The sequence below is a fragment of the Vespula pensylvanica genome, chromosome 15, assembly GCF_014466175.1.
Source record: "Vespula pensylvanica isolate Volc-1 chromosome 15, ASM1446617v1, whole genome shotgun sequence".
Lineage (NCBI taxonomy): Eukaryota > Metazoa > Arthropoda > Insecta > Hymenoptera > Vespidae > Vespula > Vespula pensylvanica.
Genome location: NC_057699.1, coordinates 2,860,366 through 2,886,109, shown reverse-complemented (window position 1 = coordinate 2,886,109; position 25,744 = coordinate 2,860,366). Strand labels below are relative to the sequence as shown.

Genomic DNA, 25,744 nt, shown 5'->3' with positions numbered 1-25,744 from the left:
TCATTTTAGAGTGAAGATCTCTTGATAGTAAATAATGATTCTCCGTGCTTTTCTCCTTCAACTTGCTAAGCTCTAATAGACTGAGAATTATGAAAATAGCTGTCGGGAATAAAATTCTCGAGGATCCAAATAATCTTTATCAATTCGTCATCCTTCCTTCAACTAGAAGAAGGTTTCGAAGCGTTACATCTTTCCAGGTATAGCTCGAAATTAAACAATTAAACTGCCCGAGTAGATCAAAAATTTTGTTATCACTGAAGTCGTTTATAGAAACACAAATAAAGGTACGAGAAAAGTATAGAAGCGCGCTAAGTAAGTTTTATTTCAAATCCGTGTTACGTACGTACGTACGAACGAACAAAAAGAAATGAAATTCTTTAACGTAAACGTTAACACATACGATCGAAGTTAATTACAAATGCACAGTCTCGATTTTACCATGGTTACTCTAATTGCACATTCATGTCGTCGCGAATGTTCCTAGAAAATGAAGGCAGTCTCTGTCGGAGAGAGGAAGAGGGAAGGAGAGAGAGAGAGAGAGAGAGAGAGAGAGAGAGAGAGAGAGAGAGAGAGAAAGAGAGAGAGGGAGAGAGAGAGACAGACGTACGTCGCAGATAAAATACAGAGAATGAAGATGATTCGAGTATTTTAACAATCAAAGAACGTGATCTTATTTTAATTCGCAAATAAATTCAAAGCTCGTGTAATGTGCTCTTCATTCAGACTACAAAACAGATATATCCGGAAATACGTTTGTCCAAGTTTTACGCGAGGAACACGAACGTGATATTATTTATTATTCCAAACGTAAAAGTTTTCTTCGTAAAGAAAGAATTGATATAATAAGAAATATTATTTACACGTGAAAACATCTTATGATATTCATGAGTATGATGATTTTGGAGTACAGTCGCGTAAGATCAGAAATATATGCAACGATAGAATGGTGCAGAAAGAAATGTCGGTGTGAAATATATGTATATTGGAAAGCCCCTTAAATGATTCATGGGGAGCATGACTAGCGAGGGTATAGACACCATTCAGCAAGCGGCGACACCCGCCGCACATGACGTATTGATCCTCGAGAGGCACGTTCGTGGCTACCTTTCTTCGATTTCCAAAAGCAAGGTGCTAAGCCTAAAATTCTTTTCTTTTTCTTTGGTTTTTTTTTCTTTTTTCTTTTTATAGAGACTTATTGCACTCCCTGCACAAAGCTCAATACATTGCTGCTGGGCACGTAACGGGAGTAACCCTCCTACTAGAGCTCTTTTCGTGATACTCGACGCATTATTTCTTCCTGCATGATTTTCATGTGAAAATGTTTTCCGTTGAAATGTTTCCACGTGACTACATACTATCAGATCATTTACATAATACTAAGCTATACACATATATGTAGATTGAGAACACTGATATAACATCGAACTTCTGTTTTAAACGAAATTCAACATGCGAGAAAAAAAATTATGTCGGAAAAAAAATTAGCGTATTATCTCTGTGACACGGATAGAAATGCATATGAACGTCATAAATTTTACATGGTTTTGATGCTTCGAAGCTTTAAAGATTAACTCTTTGAACAGAAAATTTAATTGAATTCTTTAGCGAAATTTGGAATACTCGTGAAAACGTGGGAAATAATTCAATCGGATGATTTGTACAAGTTTTCATGGGGGAATTCATTCGTAATGTTAGTTTATTACTCGACATAAAAATGATATATTACTTTTAAAAATGGTTTTTAAAGAGTAACGTTTAAAATGTTTGTACCATTCTTCTCGATATATATTTCTTTAATATTTACGTAAATATAAATCTTTACATTTAATTAAATTTAACATATGTGAAACGAGATAGATAAATATCTTTTAAAAATAATTTGATATCGACGCGCAGGCACGAAATATAGTTTTCTTTTTTACAGATTTGTTTAAAATCTCCGCAATATCTTTCTATTCCTATAAAATTAAAGGACAACAGGAAAGCATAGAATTCGTGCTCCGTGTCTAAAATAGCGTACGTGTCGGAGTTTGAATATCAATAAGCCGACGTTGTCGTTATTAATTTAATGGATTTTCCGCTAAATTAGAGGGGATTACTCTGTCTAATAGTTAGAGTCGGATCTTGTACACAAAGTATCTCAAAGTCCGTCACGTTCCATATAGAGATTTTCAAAGAGTTGACCCAACGAATAAGATACGAACGCAAATTTATGTCGGGTCAGTGGACAAGACGCAAAGTTCCAATTATATTTTACGTTTATCAAACGAGATAGAAAATTGTAACTTCAAAGTGGCATTGGTAATAAAATATCTGAATAATTTCAGGATGATGCTTGTGTTAATTATTTATCATACATCGAAACGTAATAAATGGATGATCCGTATAAGATACATAAAGCAAAACTTAGTTATACTTACTGAACCGAGTGAACAAATAAAAGAATGAAAAATGGTACGAGCAAATCATCGCTGCCGAATTTCCAACGTCTACCAAATGCGATCAAACCTGGCATGATGTTTCTGAAGATGCGACCAAGTCAGCCGTCGCTCAATTTTCCGAAACAAAGAATATTGAATGATGACATCACCCAAATTACAATAATTCGTGTTCGAACAATGGTCCGGCTACTTGACCAGGAAAAAAAGAAGAGAAACACGTGACTGGTCAAGCAACTCAACGCAACGAGAATACAAACTCTTACGAGATGAGTCTCACGGCACGACTGACGGTCCATTGATGCGATAACAACGGGAGGAGAGAGGAAGAGAGAGGAAGAAAAGGTCGAGAGCTCCCACGTGGAGATAATTTAGAAGTATACGTAGTGCTGTTCGTAACGATGTTCCAAGACTTCCTTCGAGCCGGAAGTTGCGTCTCTTCGAACGCCACCATTCCTAAGTGTGTACCAAGCGAGATCGACAGAACGGTAATGGCTAAATGCCGGGAAATTCGAAATCGATACGTAGTATCCTACAAGGAACGTTCTTTATCTATTGTCTCGGGACTTGGATCGTTTGAAAGCACAGGAGATTCGTCTTGTATCGTTAACGATCGTAATGAGAGAACCTGAGTAACAAACATACATAGAAAACAAGAAATTCAACGATCTATCGGACAATTGTACGAGCTGAGAAAATGGGAAAAATTATAGAAAGAGAAAGAGAAAGGGAAGATTCGTTAAGAGTGTCGAGATATCGACGATGCTCGCCAGAACGAGTTTTAATTTACGGTGCTGTCAACCGGTGCAAAGGAAGGACTCGTGCAGAACCGTATGATATTGTACGTACTATCGTATATCGAGAAACGGCCGATTACTCGCTCTACGAAAATGGAATGGACGCTCGCCAATTTCCTGCCACTCGCTCATTGTATTTCTCGTTCTTTGTCACGATCCGCCGAAGCTATCCTCGTCGAATTCGAACATACGTGGATTACCGATTGTACAAAACGCGGAGATTTCCCGATCCCACAGATCGTTAACAATGTTTGCAGGGACATGATATCGTACTATATATACGATGACATCTCATATCTCTCTCGTGTAACGAATCATTTTCACTTGATAAGGCTAAAATAAAAATAATATTTTTTATGAAATTATCGATAATTCCAGATTATAAAAAGCGTAACATAATTTTCAATGTCCATCAAATGCATTTCGAGATAATAAATTCTTTTAATGTTAATTGCAATAATTACTATAATATGAATTTATCACTTTTTTATACTTGTCACTTTACTATTAAATTATTTATTTTATCGTTACAACAGTTATCTGTTTGGTTCGCTGCGTAGTAGTTTTCGTTTGAAAATAGAAATAGATCTTACCTAATAATTACTTATGTCGAATCGATTTATAAATGAGTTCCATGGCTTTTAATATAATATATTAAGAGTGAGAAGAGGGGGGAGAGAGAGAGAGGGAGGGAGAGAGAGAGAGAGAGAGAGAGAGAGAGAGAGGGAATTAATTCCTACGAAATGCAAGACGGCAGTTGAATTGCCACAACTATGAGATTCAAGGATGGTCTAAACAATGTAGATGGGAAACATACTAGGTCAAGAAGCAACTTAGGTATCTTTGCCTCTAGCAATTTAGCGTTACCTTCTCCCGCAGATCGTATACGTGCTTGAAAAGTTTCGACGCTGTCCTACGTATTATATGAAGGAAAAAAAAAAAAAGTAAGAAGCCGATATAAATTGACGTTTTGCGCGAGTAAAAAATGGGCTGGTTGAGATGCATGATTTGGAGCTAATATTCTGCGCCCAAAAAAAAAAAAAACTCATATATACTTCGATTAAATCGTTCGATGACATTTTCTCGGCCAAACCCGAACAAATAGCTTTTAAATTCCGGATTTTTTGTGGGCGTGAGTCGACGTCGTACATTATAAATCAAACAAACGTTATATGGACAAATTTATTTTCTGAACAATGAAATCCTCGAAAAAACAAAACGAATGCTTTTAGAGTTGATCGTAAGGGGAGAATATAGGAGATATCGATGAATCAAATTTAGAATGATTAATCTATAACTTACCATATAAGATGCAAAATGAAGAGGAAGGCACCAGGTACAACGAGATCGTCGCTGCCGACGCTCCACCGTCGTCGGAATACCACGATGCCAGGCATATCGTCTCCTTTTTTTACTCACTTCGGTTTCCATTCAATCACACGGACCCTCCTGATAGAAGGGCTTCTAAATAGCCGACGAACTTGAAGGATAACGACGAGGATAATTCTTCTTCCTTCCTTCGGCGTTTCCTCGAAGATCCAACGAAGAAGAGTATAAAGGGAGATACTGAAGATGAGAAAGAAGAGGACAGCTTGTCCTCGAGTAATTCAAGCTCGGAGGAGCCTCTTCGTCGATGACTTCGTCGATGACTTCGTCGACGAGCACGCCGTCGCGCACCACCAAGAACATAACGAACGGTACGACGATTCCTTCTACCGACGATTTTCTCGTCCATCCTTTGTCGTTCCACGAGAAACACGAAACACCTTTCACGAAATTGCAACTTGAAGCTAAAACGTAGTTGAAAGCATAAAGAGAACGATGTATCGCATCGATCAAAAACTATTCTATATAATCCTTTTATATTTTTCTTTTATTCTCCTTAAAGCTTATCCGTCAAATATATATATTTCACACGGTACTGTTCCAACTGATTACATAAATACTGTTACGAATATGAACTCTTAAACCTGTGGATTCGCGAAATATTTTATCGAAATAACTATCCCTCCAGATCTGTCAGCGATGGAAACAAGAAGCGAAATCCTATTACACGGATTATCCACTTATCGGGACTCGCACGTTCCACTGACCGTTGTATGATAAATGGAACAGCCATCGTGGTTTACCCTTCTTCTTCTTTTTTTTTTTTTTTTATCTACGAACCAAACTTGAAAAGTCTTACGTAATATCGATTAATCTTTTGCAATTCGAATTTACATAAAATTTAATTATCGATTCTGTTAATATTCGAGTAATCGTATTAGCAAATAGAAAGACGATAATATGTATATTATTTAAGATAAATCGGTAAAGTATAGAAGTTTAAAAAGCATGAGATAGAAAGTTGAGAAGTTTCTAGGGAGTTGAGGAACGTGGTCTGTCAGAAACTCGAACAACGACCCTTCGTGAATACCAAGCGAATTACTATAGAAAGCATTCAATAATAGAATCCTAGAATCTTCTTTATTTCGTTCGAAAAAGAAGGAAAATCCCTAATCTTTAATAACTTCCAGAAAAGGGACTTTCTCAGAGATTTTTCGGGAAAAGTAAACTTATCGAAATTGATATTGCGTTTCATTCGGTAAAGTTTAGAGATCGTTCCAATAAAGATAAAACGTGTTAACTTTGAAAAGAGATTTCGAAAGGATTTCTTACCGGCATGATACATTTGATCTAATTAGTTCAAAAAGCGTCAAAACACGTTTAATGTTTTAAACAATACTTTATCGGATATTTCACCGGCGCGTACACATATCGAAGAACAAAGTACATTTATTCGGCTTGTAAAACATTACAAACGTAAACAGTTAGTACTTAATAATTAATCGAGTACCGCAAAACAGAACATCGGGGAAAATGAAAATAGAACGCGCACTTGTTGCAAACGAATAGATATGAAAAAAGAGAGAGAGAGAAAGAGAGAGAGAGAATTGAACAAACAAAAACATTTTTTTATATAAAGACGATTATATCAAAGACATGTCGAGTGGAAGATAATCATTTTCTCGTACAAACATACACTTAATAAAGTTATAATTATAGATAGAAGTTATTACGTAATTCTCTTCATGCTATATTTTAGAAGCTTTTACAGATCAACGCATCGAGTATCTTCCGATGTTAGAAGATCGAGAAAACGTTGAAACGTCGAGGTGCCAAAATACATCCAAGATATACTCTCGATCGTTCATCATTCTCTCTCTTTCTCTCTTTTAACTTTTACAAATTAGAGATCGTTCCAAAAAATAAATGATATCATCTTACGTTTCTTCGATCCGATTTTGAACTCGACAGGAAATCTTTAAAAAAAAAATTCTAAAGAAAAGCTCGCTATTGTTCGGAATTCATAAACGTATAAACATAACGATGAAAGGAGATACTTGAAAAGCCATGCGGTCGTACGTCGGCACGCGACTATGTGTGTGAGTATAAATCTACGACATGTAAATCGGATTCGCGTGAAAACGAGAGAATGGAAGGATTGTAGAAAGAGAAAAGGACACAACAAAACGATTTATGAATATATATATATATATATATATATATATATATGCACGTTCTTTCCTATCCGATCCTTTCCACCGCCATTTCGCAGGCACGCACGCACGGACGATCGATAGACATCTAATTAAATTAGCATTACGTTTCAAAATCGTTCAACTTACACTCGATAAGAGAGTAGACAGTAAGATTATTCTCTTCTTTTATAGGGAAGTTAGTCCCCTTTTGTTTTCTTCTGTCTTAATGCGTAAATCGCGTTACTCTTGTATCACGAAGGGGGTAGAATTCGCCAGACGAATATCATTGACGTTTCAGCACGAAGTAATCGAAGAAGGGAAGAAGGCACGCCGGTGTTACTCGCGTCGTCGTTTTTTTCTAATATCTTTCTTCGAATAATCATCTTCAGTCGAAGATCGTCGACGAACCATCGAAGAAATTGTTCCCTTCGGCTGGCGATCGCGCGAGGCCGGCGCTACCTCGGCCGTAAACCTCTTCCAATTTTTACACGCGTCCGAGTCATCTCGTTTCTTCGAAATAAAATGCACAGGAAGCACCACACTGAACGACAAAGAACGAAGGTCGAATAAACGATGCAAGATAGTTACGAGAGCTTCTTTATTTTCTTTCTTTCTTTTTTAGAACAACATTAAACAATGCACCACCACGTGCCGTATCATATCTTACAACACGTCGCCTTTGTCACATCGAGCACATTACCACTAGCATTAACTTTCCTACCCCTATAAATTCCGCGATACATCGCACAAGGCTGCTAAAGCGCGACTGACGAACCGCGGTGATCTTCGATGCGGCGAACGTACCCGATGACACTCGGGAAGAGACGAGTGGTGGTAAGGTAGTGGGGAACGAGTCACCCCCGACAGCGCTCGTTTGTAATACATTTTCTTTCAATGTTTTTCTAAAGAAATTCTTGGATATACAAACAAGTTTCTTCAGGTTCCGATTGGATGTTTTTTTGGAGTGTAATGTTTTTGCTATTAGGTCTATTTACTAGAGAGACCTTCGAAAGATATTATTGTCTTCTTTGTGGTTTGACCTTATATGAAAATAATGATGTTCTTTTATGACCGATTTATCAATGAAGTAATGTATTCTATAGTAAGTAAATCAATTCTATCACAACAAAGTGAAAATGAGCTACGTTTAATTGTACCGATTTGATACTACGATACGAATATTAACTCGTGTGTAAAAGTTACTATTGAGAACAAAAATTTGCCTCCTAAAGCTCGGGTCCCCGGGTTCGCTAAGCCCGTACCTACCGATGTAGGTTCCCTGAGGGAAAACTATTACTTATTTCTATAAATAACAATGAAACAATAGAAAGTTAAAGGAAAAGAGTAGTCTCCAACATTCTAGCTTTATCTTCATAGTAATCTTTCTTTCTTAACCACTTGAGAGATTGCTCATACAAACACGTTGTACGTTACGGTCTCTAATGTCTTGCCACGCGTATGATCGTTTATCCCTTTACTTTAACGAGTAACTACAAAAATCGGTCAAGAAGGGTTCTTTGCTGACAAGCTATAGAACCAATGGCATTGTTATGAAAGTAGAACTAAACATTGTAAATTAGTAAAAAGAAAAAATCTACATGAATTTCTCAATCGTTTATTGCGTTATAATACTTTAAAATATTTTAAGATACATCACTTTAAATTATGTTATTCTAAACTATATAAAAAAATATTTTTTATTTTTTTTTTTTTTTTCATTTATTTGTTATATCCTAACATATTTTACGTAGCTAATCATCTGCAGATTTGGAATCTATTACCTTAAAGTGTTCAAATTATGTATAATTATGTACATTATTTATTTATAATTTGTACAGCATCATTCATATATCTTATGTTATCAAGCCTTATTTGTTTGTTTATTTAATTCCTAGCTTGATCATGGTTTTTTATATACCAATCGACCGTCTCTTTAATTGCTTGATCAAATGGAGTGAATTGAAAATCTGGCAAATAACTTCGTAATTTTGCGTTACTTGCTGTCTTCTTATATTGACCATCTGCAGCACTAACATCGTTACGAATTGAACCTTTATAGTTAAAAGCTTTTACTATTGCATTAACAACTTCAGATATCGTTATCTCTTGGGATTCATCAACTGAAAAACATTCATTTTTATTAGATATAAAATAATACGTAATATGATATAAATAACTGCATTTACCTGATAAAATAATTGGCTCTACAGAATTATATTCTCTGAGAACCCAAATTATTAATTTTGCCAAATCCAAACTATAAATAAATTGTCTCAAAGGCTTGCCAGAGCCTAATACTGTGAAAACTTTATCTTCTGTATTTCCTGTTAAACATAAAAAATCTATATAAGGTATATTTTGAAAAGCATGTTTAGACTAATTTCTAGATTAATTTTTTTACCATCTTCTATTAGATCATATAATCTTCTTATAAGACCTGGTATAACATGACTAGCACTAGGATGAAAATTGTCATTTGGTCCAAATACATTACATGGTACAACACTTGTATATAACCTACCATACTGTTCATTGTATCCTTTGTTTGCAATATCTATTAATCTTTTTGCATAACTATAACCATAATTTGATGGATGTGGTGGACCATTATGAATCTGAAATGTTATTGTTATATAAGAATATTGAATGAGATACATAAAAACAATAAGCTGTATTACATACAAATTACCATAGTTTCATCAATAGGGTATGTAGTCTTATCTGGAAATATGCAAGTTGAAAGACACGAAACAACTTTATTAACACCAGTCTCATGAGCAGTTTGTAGAATGTTATCATTCATATGAATGTTATTTCTCTATAAATATTATGATATAATTTAATTTTCAATAGTTGAACAATTATAATATGATATTGAAAATATAAAATCAGTTACCAAAAAATCTAAATTGTGAGCCATGTTATGGAAAAGACCACCAACCATAGCAGCTAAATGTATGACATGTGTAGGTTTATGCTTATCAAATAATTCTATAGTACTAACTTTATCACTGCAACAATTATACCTGTTATAAGAATATTCAAATCTTAATATTAATGCAATATTGTTACATACCATAAATTTGCATCCTTTGAACCAACGAATATCCATTTTTCATCCGGTCTTTTATCTTCCTCAATAATTTTTTTAATTGCTGTACCAACTAATCCACTCCCACCAGTTACAAGTATAACTTTTGGATGATTAGACATATTTATAACTACTAAAAAAAAAAAAAAACGAGAATTATAAAGCAAAAGAAATAATTAAGAGAATATTTTTTTACATTATCTACTACTTATCTTACATTAGATTTGTCTCTCAAATACTCTATCCAATGTAATTATAAAGTATTTTAAATGCTATCACCAATTTGTCAACAAAAAATTTGTAGAATGTAGAATATTGTATTAGAATTACTGCATCTTTTAATCCTATCAAATGCACGTGTTAAACGGTTATGTTGCATATATATCAAGAAGATGCATATCCAACTTAACAGCACAAATTAAACAATTAAATGTTAAAAAGCAGATGGCGTTCAATACCGACATTTATGATATAGATGCCACGCTCTAGTTCCTTAAATAGCGTGCTACCATCTACAACTTCGAGACTAATTCAAGACTCACGTATCGGTTGAGTTGGTGCATCATTGTCCACCTAGATCCAGCAATAGTGATTCCAGATGATCAATTTCTTGTTTATGAGGAATTGACAGAATGTGTTTGATTATTTTCTTACTTGTAAAATGGAAGACACAAATGATTTCTCAAATGAACCAATTCTCTATGAACTATTAGAATACTTTATTCGAAAACAGGAGCCAGAATTAATAGTAAGTAAGAATTTAGTGTATTTTCAACATTTTGTTATTATATTTTACTGATATGCCTATCTGCATAATTCTTTTAGAAATGTAAAAATGATACTGTTATTTTGCCAACTACTGGGACTATAAAGAATGCATTGAGATATCTTAATAATAGATATTCTTTACCAGAAAGTATATCACAGCAAATTAGTCTTACATTACCATGGAAAATTGCAGTAGGAGATTGTGGTCGTTTGTTGGCTGTATTGCAAGAAAATGTCATAGAAATACGGAAAGCAAAAGATGAATCAATTATTGGCAAAGCTTCTGGTATATTTATTTATGTAATATGAAGTATCAATGAAATTTATATAGAACTTAATAATACTTGATTTTTTAGTTCCAAAAGATGCTTTCCCACAATGGCGTAAACTTACATGGAGTCCAGATGGAACAATTTTAGTTTTAGCATCTAGTAATGGATATGTATCATTTTATAATTCATTAGGAAATAATATCTTTAACATAAATCCAAAAACAATATCACCAAATCCAGAAATATTGGAAGCTGGAGATGCAATAGCATCTATAATATTTCTTGATCCAAGAACAAAGAATGAAAAGTGGTCTTATGAATTTATATTAATTACATACAGTGGCCTTTTAAAATCTTATCATGTATCTTTATCCAATGGCTTTAGTTTTAATTATGAATTTTCTTTTTGTAACTTTTATAAAAATGGAGTCAATGCAGTTGCATATGATGAAAAACATTCCTTATTTTATGTTGCTGGTAATGCAATTACAAAAAAGTTGACAGTAAGTTTAAACTATAAAAAATTATTTGTGCATGAAATGTTTGTTAAACTTCATCTATTTTATCTTAGTCTACAGCATCAGAGACTGGATTAACTTCATGGAGATTGCTGAATGATTATCCATATTGTCAATTATCATTTACTTTTAATGAAAATACTGAGACTAAATCAAGATTTTCTCTGTGGAATATCATACCTACTTTATATTTTCGAGTAGAATCAATAATATTTAATATACGAATATCTCCAAACAATAAATCATTAATATGCTTACATACAGATGGATCTGTATCACTTTGGAGATTACCGAATTTAATATTACAAAATAAATGGAAATTGCAAGAACAACCAGGTTTCAATATATCTAATCCATTAGGACTTATAAAGTTTAAAAAGTTCCCATCTGGTTTCACAGAATTTCATCCTGTAGATATAGGATGGTGGTCTAACCAGGTAATATTTAATATTTTTCATTCAATATGCAATTATATATATGGGCTATTTTATAAGATGATTTTATAAAGTATATCTCTTTTAAAGGCTATTATCATAGCAAGATATACAGGATCCATTTCAGTATGTTCAACCAAAAATCTGAATAATCTATTGGGATCAAGTCCAGAATTTTTAGCTGGTCAACCACAAATTTGTGAGTTAGGTCCAGGTCGTGGATTCTTATGCTTGGATTGTGAATCTTATGTAACAAGTAAAAAACGGAATAGAGAATCTAATACTGAAGGTCAACTTTTAGGTTGGTGGTTAATATTTCTTATTAATATCACATTTAATTTTATATAATTAATTTTTGAAATAAAATTATTTAAATTAATTTTTTTAGAAGCATCATCAGAAAGTGAAAAAGAAAGTGATGAATTAGAACCTATTACTATTTTAAATTATACTACAGAATTAGTACAAAGTACTTTATATTCAATTACTGATATGGAAAGATTTCAACCAAAAAGAAAACGTTCAAAAGTTTTATATAGAACTTATAGAATTTTAGGACTTAAAAGCACTACTCCTGAAGAATTATATACTAGAAAAATAGATATTGAGGTATTTATGTAATATAACAATTCTAATGTTAGAATGATAAAGAAAAAAAATGCAATATTTATTATGTATATATAATATGTTATATATAGTTATTTATATTCTAGGAATATGAAGAGGCTTTAGTACTGGCTAATACATATAATTTAGATACAGATCTTGTATATCAAACACAATGGCGAAAATCTAAGTTATCATTAAATGCTATTCATGAACATTTAAGTAAAGTTACAAAGAGATCTTGGGTTTTAAATGAATGTGTTACTCGTGTACCAGATACAATTGAAGCTGCAAGAGAATTATTAAATTTTGGATTAAAAGGTGCTAATTTAGAAACATTATTAGCCATTGGTACATGTGATGATGGAAAATTTGTATTAGCTGATACCTTTGATGATGCAGCCAAATTGGATCAAGAAAGTAATTTAAAGCAGGTACATTTTATATAAAACGCAGAAATATAAAACTGAATAAGAATTTATGAATATTATAAAAATTTGCAGATTCAAAGAATAAACAAAATCATTGAATCTATCGATGTCAATAACTTATCAGAAGCACAAAAGGACTTAATTAAATATAGAAGATCACTTTTGAATCATTTAGATAAATTACTTACTTATGAAATTATTCTTGGACCTTCTCTCCCATATGATAAAAATTTTTATGAAAAATTTAGACAGCTTTCCATCATTGAAAACGCTGTTAGGTATATTTTTTATATTTATTACTATTTATTCTATCTGAAAACTCAAGTAAATTGATATACATATTTATTTCATTATATACAGATTTGCAAAAGACAGTGACTGTAGAGCAGTAGAAATTATGTTTGCTTATTATGGTAACATATTGTTACCACATTGGTTAGCTATCATAAGTTTTTTCCCAGAAACATTAAATCCTTCAAATTATCAAAAGCTGCTACCACATTGTGATTTAGAAGGACAACTGTTTTTACCAGATCAATATGAATTACGTCAAAAAGATTGGTCTGAGAGAAATATTTTTGATGAAGTAATTAACTTCATACAGGATGATCAATCTCAATTACTTTATGAAACAGATCCATCATTGGATATATATAAGTATGATTTAATCGATCATTTACTTATATAAATGTATTAAACCCATTCAAATAACAATTAATATTTATGCTTTTAGAAATGCACAACTTACACCAAACTTATTACAAAAATGGTATAGATGTAGAGCATGTGAAATTGAAAAAATTAGTTTTATGGTAGACAATGCATTGGAATTAATCAGGATAGGAAAATTGCATAATATTAATAATTTAGAAGATTTGTTAATAGATTTGGAAACATTGGATGATCTAGTTTATAAAGTTTATCTGGACGATATGTCATTGGATAAATTAGAGAAATTAAATAATCTAGAAAAGATTAAATTACTAATGACAGGATCAGAAGAAAATAATTTTGTCAATAATGTACAAAATCTTATACTACCATTTATAAAGAGAAGGAATAAGTATTCTGTATGTAATAACATTATTCTAAAATTATATTTTTTCTAACGTTCTAATTATTTTTTATAAATTTCAAGGAGAAAAATTCTGAAGAAAATTTACTACATAATTACTTGGTCTGTATAAGTAAGGACGACCTTAGATTACCTGTTAAATTTTTTGAATATTTAAAACAATTTGGTGAAACAGATATAATGTTAGTAATGAAAGATGTTGTAACCATAGCTTTAGATTGCATATATGCATGCAATGATTTAAATATGTATCAAAAAGCAAAATATATCTTAGATACTATATCAAAAGATCAGTATCGTAAAGGAAAATATGACAGTTCGTTTGAAGAACTCGATAAAGAACTCGAAGGTATGAAAATTTTAAATAAATATGGAGTTAAAACAACAATAAATTATTTGCACAATAATAAAAACAATCCTGAAGATGTGAAATTACTATTAAACCAAATGGCAAGAAGTTTGAACAAATCGTAAGTATACTATGTTTTCTATAATCAATTTTAAGATGTGATAAGAATAATTTGTTATTATAATTTTGCAGAATGCCACATCCAGATGAAAAACAATGGGCTCAATTATTGAATCAAATGTTAGAAATTCGTGGCATGTTATTTACATGTATTGATATTGAAATATGTTTTGAAATTTGTGTATCTGCTAGATTAATGTCAGGAGATAAATCTAATATTCAAACTTGTGTTACATTGATAGAAACAAGAAAAAAAGAGGAATCCTTATTGAAAGTTTCATACAATAAAGCTGTCAATCTTATAATAGAAGCTAGTAAAGAATATTTCAACAGCTCCAAAAGTCTTACTGATCCAAATATGGAATTAGCCAAGTAAATGTTTATTTTTACTATAATAATAAAAATAATTTATTATAGGAATAGTATTTATATATTCTTTAAATAAATGCATTAATGATTTCAGGACTTGCTTGCACTTGATTCTTGATGATAATTATATTATTAGAGAAGAATATGATTTGATTAGTTCACTTCAAATTTTGAACGAATTTAATGTAGATATACTACCACTTCAAGTAAGATCCACGCAAGATAAATTAAAATTAATAGAAGATTGTTTAAATAAACGTGAAGATGCTTATAAAAGTCGTCAACGATTATTAATGTTAGCAAATTATTTACATATTGAAAAAAATAGTACTAGATTGCGCGAAGGAAAAGTTTTAGAACTCGTGGCGAAAAAAGCATTACAGGTCCATTTTATTATTAAGAAATTTTCTACACTGTTTATAACATATGTGTTACAAACAAATTTCATTTATAGGTCCACGACTATAACACTTGTGCATCTACTTGCCAACAACTGATGCAAATTAATTATATTCCTATATGGACAGTGGTATTTGAACTAGGATGTTCTGAAAATTTTCGAGATTTACAAACTCGTAGGAAATGTTTATGGTTTGCTATAAATAATGGACCTAATGATATATTAATCAAAGCTTTGGAATGCGTGCATTTAATTGAAGTGCAAATATTGCATGAAAATTTACAATTGTGGATGCCCAATGATATATCTGAAGATCTTGATGAGATTGAAAGTGAAGATGAATTTATAGATGCTATGACTACAGTAAGTTGAATGAATTAACATTTATAAAAAATATACAATTCATTTAAAAAAAAAAATTATAATATAAAAACTATTATTTTATTGTATTTTAGCCTCAAATAGAAAAAAAAGAATTTATTCCTAAGGTATTTGAAACATCAACAGAAATTGTAAAAACTTCTGCAAACATTATGAAAAATTCAACATATGGATTAATCAAGAATATAGGGAATACAGATTTTTGGAAATCAAGATTAAAATTTAGTTTCAGTAATTCGTTACAAAAAGAAACGCAAAATGAAAATGAAAGTAATGAGCATGAAAATACAAATATTCAAAGTTTCTCTTGTTTTTATGAAACTTTACATACAAATGAGAGAACCAGTAATCTTGATACAAAATACGTAAATTATTCTATGTTAGAAGTTCAAAATACTAAATTAAAATTATGTAGAGCATTATTGAGAATAAGTTTATTGACTGAAGCTTCTTGTTATGGCCATGAAGTAAATGATATTAATCATTGTAAGTATTATACAATAGTATAAAAAAAAAATGAATTTTATTATATCTAATGTACTTTTTTTATTTTATTAGTGCTTTTAGAATGTGCAAAACATACTATTCATGAAGATTGGTTGCTAAGTGTAGCATACTTGCTGAGTCTAAATAAAACTTATATGTCAGATATTCTATCTATTTTTATGAATTTACCAAGAAATGAGTTATGCATAGAAACAGTTATATATTACTATTCTTTAGAACTTCATAAACAATTATGTAATAATACTGAAAAATTATACATGTATGATCCATTATGTTTAATAAGCAAGGCACTAACACTTGCAACAAATTGTGATGAATGTGACATACAAAAGGCATTATTGCATTGTAAATCCTATTTAATGAATGATAAAAAACTAACAAGATCGCTGTCAACAAATTCTGATGAAGATATGAATGATGAAAAATTTAATGTTCCTGAACATAGCAAAAGTATAAGCAAACAAACAAATATAGAGTATAATAATGGAGTAACAACATTAAGTTCAGATTCAATGAAAGATGAAGTATCATCTACATTGTTTGATTATAAAGATGATGAATGGACAGATGATTGGAGCAATTTTTCTGATGCTGATCTAGATGAAACTGTAAATAGTATCACACAAAGAGAAATTACAGGTGAAGATAAAATTTATACGGAAGAAGATCGTTTTAAAGCTTTCACGAAAATGTACACAGAAATAAAAAATATGAAAGATTACGAACAAGTTAAGAATATTTTGTCGACGTGGCCAGCTTTTAATAAGTCCGAATTTACTACAGTTAATGTACACCCTATATTACAAATGATTAAAATAGTTCGTACGTGTATCAAAGCTGAAGATACTGCCAAATATGAAGATCAAGTATTACAAGAGTATAAAGATCTCATTACAATGATATCTGAAACAAATGTGAGTTTAATTTGATTCAATGTATTGTATCAGTTAATTTATTTTTTGCATAATTAATACTTTTTTTTTTAGATACTCAGGGAATTTCTAAAACAGGAACTTGATAACATTCCTCTAGATCATAGTCTTCATATACGTCTTTGTACAAATGACCCAATATTTCATAAAGAGGCAGTAGATATACTTCAAAAAGAGAAAAAGGTTTATTTTAATTATCAATTAAAAAATTACATTTATAATCTATGTAACTAAATTTCTTTTTTTAGGTGAAGCTCTCATTAATAACGCTAAAAGAAATCTTTTTAAAAAACTTAACTTCTTATTTTGAGCCAGATCATGAGATATACAAACAAATAATTAAACATATTTTTATAAAACGATCTTTGCCATATATTGAAGAAAATACAACAATACTTGTAGAAAAATTAATGGAACAAAAACACGTGATGCATGCTTTAAGTGTAATAAGTATGGCAAAAAATATACCTACATCTTTAAGTACTTTTGGAACTTGTTTTCAGTTATTAATGAAAAAATAATTTTCATTTACAATAGCATATACTGAAATATTAATTGTATATAATATATATATATATATATATAAATGTTATAAAAAATGACTTTTTATTAGAATAATGTAATTTTCTTTCACTCATGTTATAATATTTAAATATGTGTAATTATATAACATACAAAAAAAGCAGAACATAGAAAAAACGAGTTGTATTTTTCTACTTGAATATATATTAGTTTACGTGACAAGCCAAATGTTTACAATACATTAATCGCTGTAAATTGTATAAAAAGCATTATGATGAACCAAATTAACCTAAAATATGGAATAATTATATTAATGCTGGAAATCAATTTATGAAGTCACTGGTAGATTATCAACCTTTCAAAGAAGATAATCCAGCTCTCATTATTTCATCAACAAGTAGAAGATTACTTGCAATAATGGTGCTGTAAAAAAAAAAAAATAATGTGTCATATAAGTATTTAATTGTTTTGATTTAATTTAAACTAGCTATATTTTGTAGTATATTAATTTTGATCTATTACCATGAATTAATTATTTGTTTTTTCACGACATAATTATCAAAAATTCCAGCATCAACTGGTTTTAGAGCCTCTCCAGTAGTCACATCTAAACCAACTGCTTCTCCTAGAGTAGAACTTTCTTCCAATAATTTTACAATTGTGTCTTGAGAATCAAAACCACTGTTAATAGCTAACAATATAAAGATATAAAAATATATTAATTTTTTAATATAATATAATACAAAAAAAGACGAAGTTTTTCATATAATATACCAAGAGTTTTTGGAATAATGAGTAAAGCTTCAGCATAAGCCTGTACTCCTAAACGTTGCTTTCCTTTTACTTTCTCTTTATATTGTTGAAGTGCTTGACAAGCAGCTACTTCAAAAGCACCAGCTCCAGGTATAATAGCTTGATCATCAATAGCATTTTTTATAGCCCTTAATCCATCTCTTACAGCATCCTTCAATTGTTCTAGTGTGTATTTATTTGGTCCCTGTATCAAGACATAGTTATACATTATTAATATAGAAATTTTTTATAGACAAATATAAATTTACCTTCAGAAGAATTGTGACAGAATTTGGGTTTTTACAATCTTCTATAAACGTGTATTTAGTTTCTCCCTGAAATAAATTCATTTTTAGGTATACCCCTTAGTATTCATAAATATTTAGAAATATTATTAGTAAATTACCAGAACATGTTCATAAACTAAGCCAGCCCAGCCAAGTTGTTCCTCCTGCAAGTCATCTACAGAATTCATAGCTATTCCACCACATGCAAGTGCTAAACGTTCCATATTCCTACGTTTAGCACGACGTAAAGCCATAATATTTTCTTTTGCAAGCATATCTAAAGATGGTGGATCTATACCCTTTTGATTTATTATAACAAATGACTTATTTGTTCCATCACACAACTTCTTCTTCAACTCAATTATTTTTTTAACACGATTATCTATGAAGTGTCTTTCTGCTGCAACTAATTTTTCTCTTTCTTCAGCTGTTTTATAGAAGAATCCACTGTTTACCTATAATATTAATAATTATATATAATTGTTAAAGATATAAAAATACTATATTTGCCATTTTATTTACTTACTTCACTTTTTTCATATTCTAAACTGACATTACATGTAAGAATATATGCATTTTCTACTCTTTTAGGCATATCTGGATGTCTGCAACCATGATCTGTCACAATACCACGAATTAAAGTAGTATCAATAGCAGTCCTATGCTGCATTTCCATTAATTCTACCATATGTAAATCAATTTCTTTTCCTTCCTGTCTGATAGCTAATACTGCATCTACACAAATTCCTGTCAATTTATCTGCTATAGTAGGATGGACTTTTGTTCTAAGTGATGTCCTTGCTATTTCTAAAAGATTTTCCCTGGTAACAGTAATTGGGATTTTTAATGAATCTAAAATCTCTAATGTTTTAGCACGAGCTAATTCAAAGCCTTCTGTTAACACCCTTGGATGTAAGCCTTCCGAGATGTAAAGATCTGCTTGTTTAAGAAGTTCTCCTATAACTAATACAGTACTAGTTGTACCATCTCCAGTTATATCATCTTGAGCAGTTGATGCTCTTGCAATTAAAGATGCTGTTGGGTGTTGAATCTGCATTTCATGAAGTAATACATTTCCATCTTTAGTTATTTTTATATCTCCAGCTCCAGATACCAACCTAAATGATTAAAACACTTAGATATTAACATATAAACTTACAATAGCAATAATATTAATTTAATAATATTTTTCTTTTATACATTCTCAAAAAAAATATATAATTATCGTTATATCTTAGGTTACTTTTATAATGACTAAGACACTATCATGACCATATAAGGGAAATTAATGAAAAATTCTATATGTCTATACATTGAAAATCTATGTTACATAGTTTATTAAGACTACAACTGCCTATTAATTTTTTAATCGAAATTATTTAAATATCATATAAATAACATGTAAAATAACAAAATAAGCACGTGATGGAATAGACGCATACATTTTCATGGTTCCTTTGGGCCCTAAGTTAGTCCTCATGACTTCTTGGATACCTTTTGCAGCAGATATATTTACAGCCAGTGCTTGCGCTGCTCTGGCGAATTCGGCTTTTGGATTTAATAAACTAATTGCTGCCATTTTTCAAATATCTCTTTTGTATTCACAGAAACAAATCACTCCCTTACCAAAAACTGCTACTAACACTTCGAGAAAATTACCGGTGTGAATATAGTTGAACTAATTGAAGTCTATGATAAAAAAGGTTAAGAAATAGAATCGAAATCCATTGTAATAACTAAGAAAACGTGCAGATAGCGCTGTCATTTACAACAACCAATGAAAACATACGCCTCGCTAAACTCGTCCATTATTCGCTAACAGATTAATATCATGGCGGAGCATTCAAAAGAAAAAAAGAAAATTCTACCGATTAAGGAATCTTGGAAGTTATAAAAATAGAATGACATATTTATTTGCCTTGCAATTACGATATATAATCTAAGAACACGATGATTTGTGAACAACTAGTTAAAATAAATACATTAGATATCATTGCTCGAAAGAAACTGATTGATAATTTGGAAGAAAGTATATTGTAAATACAAATAATAAATATTACAAATATAATTATAAAAGTTTAATCATAATAATGTATATGTTTGTACGTGTCAATTTTTTGTACAGTAAACAGAACACATTAGAAACTCTTTGTCTGGAAAACTTATCATTGACAAGAATAGAGGGCATACGATTGCTTTCAGCTTTATATAATTCTCGTAAAACTATGAAATATTTATATTGTTGGCGTGCTTTTAAAAGAAAAGAAGGACCTCTACTAGTTGATATTCGAAATGTCACGGGATCAGGCTTGTATACAGACAAGATTTCTAAGAAATGCGATTGGTTTCGTCTGATCGGGTGTTTAGAATCTTTAAATACTTTATCCGTGAATTATGCATATATAGCAACACCTACAGGAGATCTCCTCGTTAATCTCGCAAAGTAAAATGTTTTATCTTCATTGAAATAAAAGATAAACAAGAAGTTCAAATTTATCAATTTTTTTTAAACATTAATTTCACAAAGTTTTTATCAAGTTCTTGATGAATAAATCTAATTTATTTAGTTATTTCCTCGATAATAGGGTTTTAGGATCTAAATGGCAATGGTTGCAATTGTTGTGCTTAGAAGAAGAAATTCCAAATGAGGTTAATCCCGATGATGGTGTTGGTGGTTATAGAATACCTGATGTAGCATGGATGGAAGCACGTCTTTGGGCACCTGGTTTAAAAGTTCAATATGTTTTCAGTAACGAACACATATTTCAATATCATTTGTTTTTGTTTTGTTTCAGAATACAATAGAAATAATCATGATTTACAGTTGGTTTACCGGAGTACGACAGACACAAAATGTTCTTTTCCCGCCACACACCAATGCACACATTTGCACTTTCCAGTGACATCGATTTACGATTTCGACAACCTTGGTTTCTTGATTGCACGATTAAAACTCTCTACACTTGGTATCCAAAAACTCTTGGTAATGTATTTTAATATATTCACGCGAAATTGTTTATTTATTGTTTACATGTGAATTCATTTCCTGCGTAAATAATTCAAATTTGTATTTGTAAGATCTTGTCACGCCATCTAGCTCCAATATTACGATTTTGTTCAAATTGTGATGTTCATAGCTATAATGAATTTACAAGTTATTTTTTTATAACATATATATTTAATACAATTGTTTAGTATTTCTGAACTTACAATTGTGGCATCAACGAGATAATTTAGATCTCCCATTGAAGAATCTTTTCCTACGATTACCAGCATTACGAACTTTTGAATTTAGGGGGGAAATTCGGATGCTTGCAACTTTATGTGCTATGTGTTGTCAAGTGCGAGCTGGAAAGTGTAGTAAGTGTCTGTAACATTATATTTTCATTTTGCAAAAAATATTGTGTATTTTCTAAACATGCCTTCTTATCACTTAAGATCTTGTAAGTAGAATATCATATTTTTACATTTTTCAGATGTTAATTGTGTTAATATACATTTACAAAAAATTATACACGATGACGTAAATAACAATAATTTCGTTAAAGGGGTTGAATATTTATTAATATGTTTTAAAAAAGATTTTTCTGAATTGAATGTTACGTTCGAAATTGATTTCTGCAAGTCTTAATTAAATTATTTGCTTCAAATTAAATATGGGTTATATATATACAAAAAAAAAAACAAACAAACAAACATAAATTTGCAGATATAATTATTTATTATTAATATTGTGATTTATCTAAAACATTATAAAAGTAAATGCTATTTTTAAATATCTTTAAACAAAATTTGTATGAAAATGCAGATATTCACAGTTTAAATTTAATATGTACAAGATCTTACATTTTTTCAGATCTTATAGCACAATTGTTTGGTCAATTAAATATAGTTTGCAAATAAATTATTGCTTAGAGCATTCTCATTGTATTTACGAAGTAGTAGATTCTTGTTGTTCAAATTTAGGATATTTTGCTTCAACTTCTGCCCAAGTAATCTTTCCATATGAGAGATCCCTAATTATATTAGGAAGTTCTGCCAACTAAAATTATAAAAAACATTTTATAAATATAGAAAATACTATATAAATAGTACTATATAAATTAATTAAAAAATATATTTTAAATAATATACACTATACCATTATTCTAACTTGTCCAGTACTATCTCTTTCTCTAAGAGTAGCACTGTGTGGTTCTTTTAAAGTATCAAAATCTATAGTTATACCAAATGGTATTGCAATCTCATCTGTGCGAGCGTATCTACGACCAATACTACCAGAAGAATCATCCACCTTGTGTGATACATCAGCTTTAGTAAGATTTTGAGCTAAAATTTGTATTATAGATTGAAAACAATTTTCTGGTACTTATATGTAATACTTGAAATGTATTTTATACATACACAATTCCTTCACAAATGGTACAAAGTCATCATGTCCACTTAAAGGTAATACTGAACACTTTAGTGGTGCAATAATCGGTGGTAAACTGAAATACGTTCGTTTTTCATCTTCTTCTCTTGCTCTAAAATTATGTTCGAAAAGAGCGTACATGATACGGCCGATACCAAAAGATGGTTCTATTACTGAAGGCACAATTTCTTCAACATGAACAGTCTTTTGATATCTTTTTACTTCTATCATATCTCTTATAATTTTTACAGAGGAATCATTAGAAAGTTTTAATTCACTTTCACCTTTGTCATTAATATCTTTTTCTAAATTTTCAATATCATTTATTTCTAAATTAGCCAATGTATCTTGGACAATTTTACTATCTTTTTTAAATGTTTTACCAATAAGAACTTTGTTAGGTACCACTTCACAAACATCTACAGTTTTTGGAGATGGTAACTTCTTTTCTGCTACTAATTTAACTCCTGTAGCTTTAGTATGCTGTGTAAGATCATATGCAGATCGATCTGCACAACCTACACATTCTATCCATCCATAAGATGTTAGACATTCTGCATCCCAGCAATCACAAGCATAATGAGCCATTTCATTACCCATGTGTTGTCGAAAACGTAATCTTTTTTCATCAATACCAACCTTTAATAAAAACAAGTAAATCCTAGCCATAAAATATCCTAATGTTTCATTTGCTACAAGACCAGTAGACACTGCTTCTCCTATAGTAATAGATTGTGCGCTTTTTCCATCCATCTGATTACATGCTGAATATAATAACATACTTATATCCTTAACTGTTTCAAATTTAGGATGTCTCTTATCTGTAGGGTCACAAAAGTGTTCAATTTCTGCCATGGTAAATTCTCTGACTCTAATAAGACCTGATCTTGGTGATATTTCATTTCTAAAAGCATTCCCAATTTGTGCAGCAGCAAATGGCAATTTTTCTTGATTAAATGCAAATAATCTTTTAAAATTCACAAAAATTCCTTGAGCAGTTTCGGGTCTTAAATAACCTTTTACTAATCCTGAAGGACCAATTTGAGTTCCAAACATTAAATTAAATTCAATTGGTTCAGTTAAGTCATTGTTAGAAATTGGAGATTTCATATTGTATTTATTCATTATTTCAGCCATTTCATTTTTAGTCATTCCATCTAATTTGATTATAATATCTTTACATTCTGCACGCGTATTCTCATTAGTCTTCTTGTCACTAGCTACTTTTTCTAAATGTGCTTTAATTAAATGATCCAATCTAAAACATTCTCCAGTCTTTACATCTTTTACCATAAGATCTGCAAATCTTTCAACATGCCCAGATGCTTTCAATACTGGTTCAGGTGTTAAAATAGAACAATCTACTTCTAACATTTGTTCTTCTAATACAAAAAAGTTTCTCCATGCATTTATTAAATTTGTCTTCATAGCACAGCCCATGGGACCAAAATCAAATTGTCCAGTAACTCCACCATAAATAGCAAAAGACTGATCTAAGTAAAATCTACGTTTCAATAGATCCTCCATTCTTGATCTATCAAATGTTATAATATCAGACACAAGCGACATTTCTTTATCCTCTAACAACTTCTTACGAAGTTTCAGTTCTGCCACTGCTTTTTTAACATCTAATTCTGGTGCTCCATCAGCTTTTAATTTACGTACCAGATCACCCTATAATTTAAAAAAGCCATATGTAATTATAATTTCAATTTAAACAGGGAAAACATTGACTTGACTTTATTACATGAATCTGAATTTTTTGTTACAATACAATGATTAGAAAAAATATCCATATGGAATACCTGTTCCTTGACACTCGCACGAAGCGGTGCTAGAACTTCTTCGACTTTCGGATCTGTCATATCTGGTGCAATGTGTAATTTCACTTTTCTATGTTTCTTCTTAGAACCCCAATTACTAAAATCGGTTAATCTTCCGGTAAATGTAAAGTTTCTAATCGGTTGTTTGTTGTAACAAACACGTGTATACTTCTGTCGTTTCGCAACTTTACTTGCGATCTGTAAGCTATATAACAAAAGCCGCATTCGTACTAGTATTACACATCGATACGTTGAAAGACCATGAGGTTCTAAAGCTTCTGATGCAACAAACAAAAAGGTACCTTTGATTGTTACGGTACTGCAATATGATGGAAGTTAAAATTATAAAAATATTATAAATATCATTTTTCCTCGATTGTTTATGAATTGAAATATTTAATTATTAATCGCAATGATCGATTAGTTAAATGAAAATATAATTATACGGAATAATTTGTCCATGCACGAGTGTACGATATATTTCGTTATTGAAATTTATATTATTTCATTATAATGTGTAATAATGTAATAATTAATATCATTATATAAAGCGTAAAACTTTTTAAAATCCATCGAGCATGAAGATAAACATTTTCATATAGTTTTATTCTTTAACTATGTTAATGCTCGCTTTGAAATAATTGTGGCGCGAAATTTAAATATGATTCACAAGAGATGTGATTATATTTGAAGAACTTAATACCTTTCAAATAATATAAATATTATGTAATGGTATGAATATTATGTGGAAATTATTTACGGTATTATGTACAAATAGATGTCTCGTAAGATAATGTTATAAAAGGTATAAACATCACATATTTATTTACACATGCTACATTCATTATTCAGATAGCCAATTTCCCATCGTTTGTTAAACAATTAGAACAAAAAGAG

At 30.7% G+C, this 25,744-nt stretch overlaps 6 protein-coding genes across 12 annotated transcripts in view; 2 read left to right on the top strand and 4 right to left on the bottom strand.

Annotated features, from left to right (window-relative positions):
• Positions 1 to 7,931, bottom strand: part of LOC122634584 (diacylglycerol lipase-alpha) — a 31,240-nt gene extending 23,309 nt beyond the window's left edge. The window contains exons 1-3 of one of the 6 annotated variants that reach the window (XR_006328433.1): positions 6,904 to 7,849; positions 4,538 to 5,025; positions 3,288 to 3,568 (exon numbers count right to left, since the gene is read on the bottom strand). Coding sequence is in view for 1 of the 6 variants with exons in the window: in XM_043823672.1 (XP_043679607.1) it covers positions 4,538 to 4,632 (95 nt within the window). In the remaining 5 variants the exon portion in view is untranslated. Of the gene's footprint in view, positions 1 to 3,287; positions 3,569 to 4,537; positions 5,707 to 6,903 lie in introns of those variants that run through there. The other 5 variants (XR_006328431.1, XR_006328429.1, XR_006328432.1 and 2 more) reach the window with 5 other exon arrangements.
• A 420-nt stretch (positions 7,932 to 8,351) lies between these two features.
• LOC122634590 (probable GDP-L-fucose synthase) lies at positions 8,352 to 10,223 on the bottom strand. Of its 2 annotated transcripts, none has more exons than XM_043823682.1 (7): positions 10,065 to 10,223; positions 9,833 to 9,977; positions 9,653 to 9,767; positions 9,446 to 9,574; positions 9,158 to 9,371; positions 8,943 to 9,080; positions 8,352 to 8,876 (listed from the first exon to the last, which is right to left on the bottom strand). In XM_043823682.1, the coding sequence occupies exons 2-7, from the start codon at positions 9,967 to 9,969 to the stop codon at positions 8,641 to 8,643; spliced, it is 969 nt and encodes a 322-aa protein (XP_043679617.1). In that variant the 5' UTR covers positions 9,970 to 9,977; positions 10,065 to 10,223; the 3' UTR covers positions 8,352 to 8,640. The 2 variants fall into 2 exon arrangements, with proteins under 2 accessions (XP_043679617.1, XP_043679616.1); XM_043823681.1 differs by having other exon boundaries at positions 9,833 to 9,980; positions 10,065 to 10,222.
• A 138-nt stretch (positions 10,224 to 10,361) lies between these two features.
• Positions 10,362 to 17,601, top strand: LOC122634582 (neuroblastoma-amplified sequence-like). The gene is made up of 18 exons (XM_043823668.1): positions 10,362 to 10,595; positions 10,673 to 10,901; positions 10,972 to 11,390; positions 11,459 to 11,842; positions 11,930 to 12,140; positions 12,228 to 12,448; positions 12,553 to 12,879; positions 12,949 to 13,154; positions 13,237 to 13,533; positions 13,610 to 13,946; positions 14,015 to 14,421; positions 14,493 to 14,792; positions 14,884 to 15,172; positions 15,244 to 15,552; positions 15,645 to 16,056; positions 16,129 to 16,991; positions 17,064 to 17,192; positions 17,258 to 17,601. Exons 1-18 carry the CDS (start codon positions 10,509 to 10,511, stop codon positions 17,528 to 17,530), a joined length of 5,700 nt encoding a protein of 1,899 aa, XP_043679603.1. The 5' UTR covers positions 10,362 to 10,508; the 3' UTR covers positions 17,531 to 17,601.
• A 98-nt stretch (positions 17,602 to 17,699) lies between these two features.
• LOC122634586 (T-complex protein 1 subunit zeta) lies at positions 17,700 to 20,286 on the bottom strand. The gene is made up of 7 exons (XM_043823674.1): positions 20,053 to 20,286; positions 19,137 to 19,728; positions 18,730 to 19,065; positions 18,593 to 18,658; positions 18,306 to 18,528; positions 18,054 to 18,222; positions 17,700 to 17,954 (listed from the first exon to the last, which is right to left on the bottom strand). Exons 1-7 carry the CDS (start codon positions 20,187 to 20,189, stop codon positions 17,882 to 17,884), a joined length of 1,596 nt encoding a protein of 531 aa, XP_043679609.1. The 5' UTR covers positions 20,190 to 20,286; the 3' UTR covers positions 17,700 to 17,881.
• A 179-nt stretch (positions 20,287 to 20,465) lies between these two features.
• Positions 20,466 to 22,291, top strand: LOC122634589. Its single transcript, XM_043823680.1, has 6 exons — positions 20,466 to 20,646; positions 20,736 to 21,053; positions 21,196 to 21,359; positions 21,435 to 21,593; positions 21,806 to 21,970; positions 22,087 to 22,291. Exons 1-6 carry the CDS (start codon positions 20,561 to 20,563, stop codon positions 22,239 to 22,241), a joined length of 1,047 nt encoding a protein of 348 aa, XP_043679615.1. The 5' UTR covers positions 20,466 to 20,560; the 3' UTR covers positions 22,242 to 22,291.
• Positions 22,292 to 22,308: 17 nt separating this feature from the next.
• LOC122634585 (glycine--tRNA ligase) lies at positions 22,309 to 25,212 on the bottom strand. Its single transcript, XM_043823673.1, has 4 exons — positions 24,830 to 25,212; positions 23,015 to 24,698; positions 22,752 to 22,939; positions 22,309 to 22,652 (listed from the first exon to the last, which is right to left on the bottom strand). Exons 1-4 carry the CDS (start codon positions 25,070 to 25,072, stop codon positions 22,542 to 22,544), a joined length of 2,226 nt encoding a protein of 741 aa, XP_043679608.1. The 5' UTR covers positions 25,073 to 25,212; the 3' UTR covers positions 22,309 to 22,541.
• Between the last annotated feature and the right edge of the window lie 532 nt (positions 25,213 to 25,744).

What these genes read in the sequence shown, in the direction of transcription:
- LOC122634590 (XM_043823682.1), bottom strand. Translation starts at nt 9,969, where the DNA reads ATGTCTAATCATCCAAAAGTTATACTTGTAACTGGTGGGAGTGGATTA. An exon ending in ACCCTATTGATGAAACTATG is followed by an intron (nt 9,372 to 9,445) that starts GTAATTTGTATG and finishes ATAACATTTCAG; the next exon opens with ATTCATAATGGTCCACCACA. An exon ending in ATATGATCTAATAGAAGATG is followed by an intron (nt 9,081 to 9,157) that starts GTAAAAAAATTA and finishes TATGTTTAACAG; the next exon opens with GAAATACAGAAGATAAAGTT.
- LOC122634582 (XM_043823668.1), top strand. Translation starts at nt 10,509, where the DNA reads ATGGAAGACACAAATGATTTCTCAAATGAACCAATTCTCTATGAACTA. An exon ending in AATTATTGGCAAAGCTTCTG is followed by an intron (nt 10,902 to 10,971) that starts GTATATTTATTT and finishes TTGATTTTTTAG; the next exon opens with TTCCAAAAGATGCTTTCCCA. An exon ending in CAATGATATCTGAAACAAAT is followed by an intron (nt 16,992 to 17,063) that starts GTGAGTTTAATT and finishes TTTTTTTTTTAG; the next exon opens with ATACTCAGGGAATTTCTAAA.
- LOC122634586 (XM_043823674.1), bottom strand. Translation starts at nt 20,189, where the DNA reads ATGGCAGCAATTAGTTTATTAAATCCAAAAGCCGAATTCGCCAGAGCA. An exon ending in CCCAAAGGAACCATGAAAAT is followed by an intron (nt 19,729 to 20,052) that starts GTATGCGTCTAT and finishes TTAATCATTTAG; the next exon opens with GTTGGTATCTGGAGCTGGAG. An exon ending in CTGTCACAATTCTTCTGAAG is followed by an intron (nt 18,529 to 18,592) that starts GTAAATTTATAT and finishes GTCTTGATACAG; the next exon opens with GGACCAAATAAATACACACT.
- LOC122634589 (XM_043823680.1), top strand. Translation starts at nt 20,561, where the DNA reads ATGATTTGTGAACAACTAGTTAAAATAAATACATTAGATATCATTGCT. An exon ending in AATTTGGAAGAAAGTATATT is followed by an intron (nt 20,647 to 20,735) that starts GTAAATACAAAT and finishes TTTTTTGTACAG; the next exon opens with TAAACAGAACACATTAGAAA. An exon ending in TTGGTATCCAAAAACTCTTG is followed by an intron (nt 21,594 to 21,805) that starts GTAATGTATTTT and finishes ACAATTGTTTAG; the next exon opens with TATTTCTGAACTTACAATTG.
- LOC122634585 (XM_043823673.1), bottom strand. Translation starts at nt 25,072, where the DNA reads ATGCGGCTTTTGTTATATAGCTTACAGATCGCAAGTAAAGTTGCGAAA. An exon ending in ACCATTTGTGAAGGAATTGT is followed by an intron (nt 22,940 to 23,014) that starts GTATGTATAAAA and finishes TACAAATTTTAG; the next exon opens with CTCAAAATCTTACTAAAGCT. An exon ending in CTGGACAAGTTAGAATAATG is followed by an intron (nt 22,653 to 22,751) that starts GTATAGTGTATA and finishes TTATAATTTTAG; the next exon opens with TTGGCAGAACTTCCTAATAT.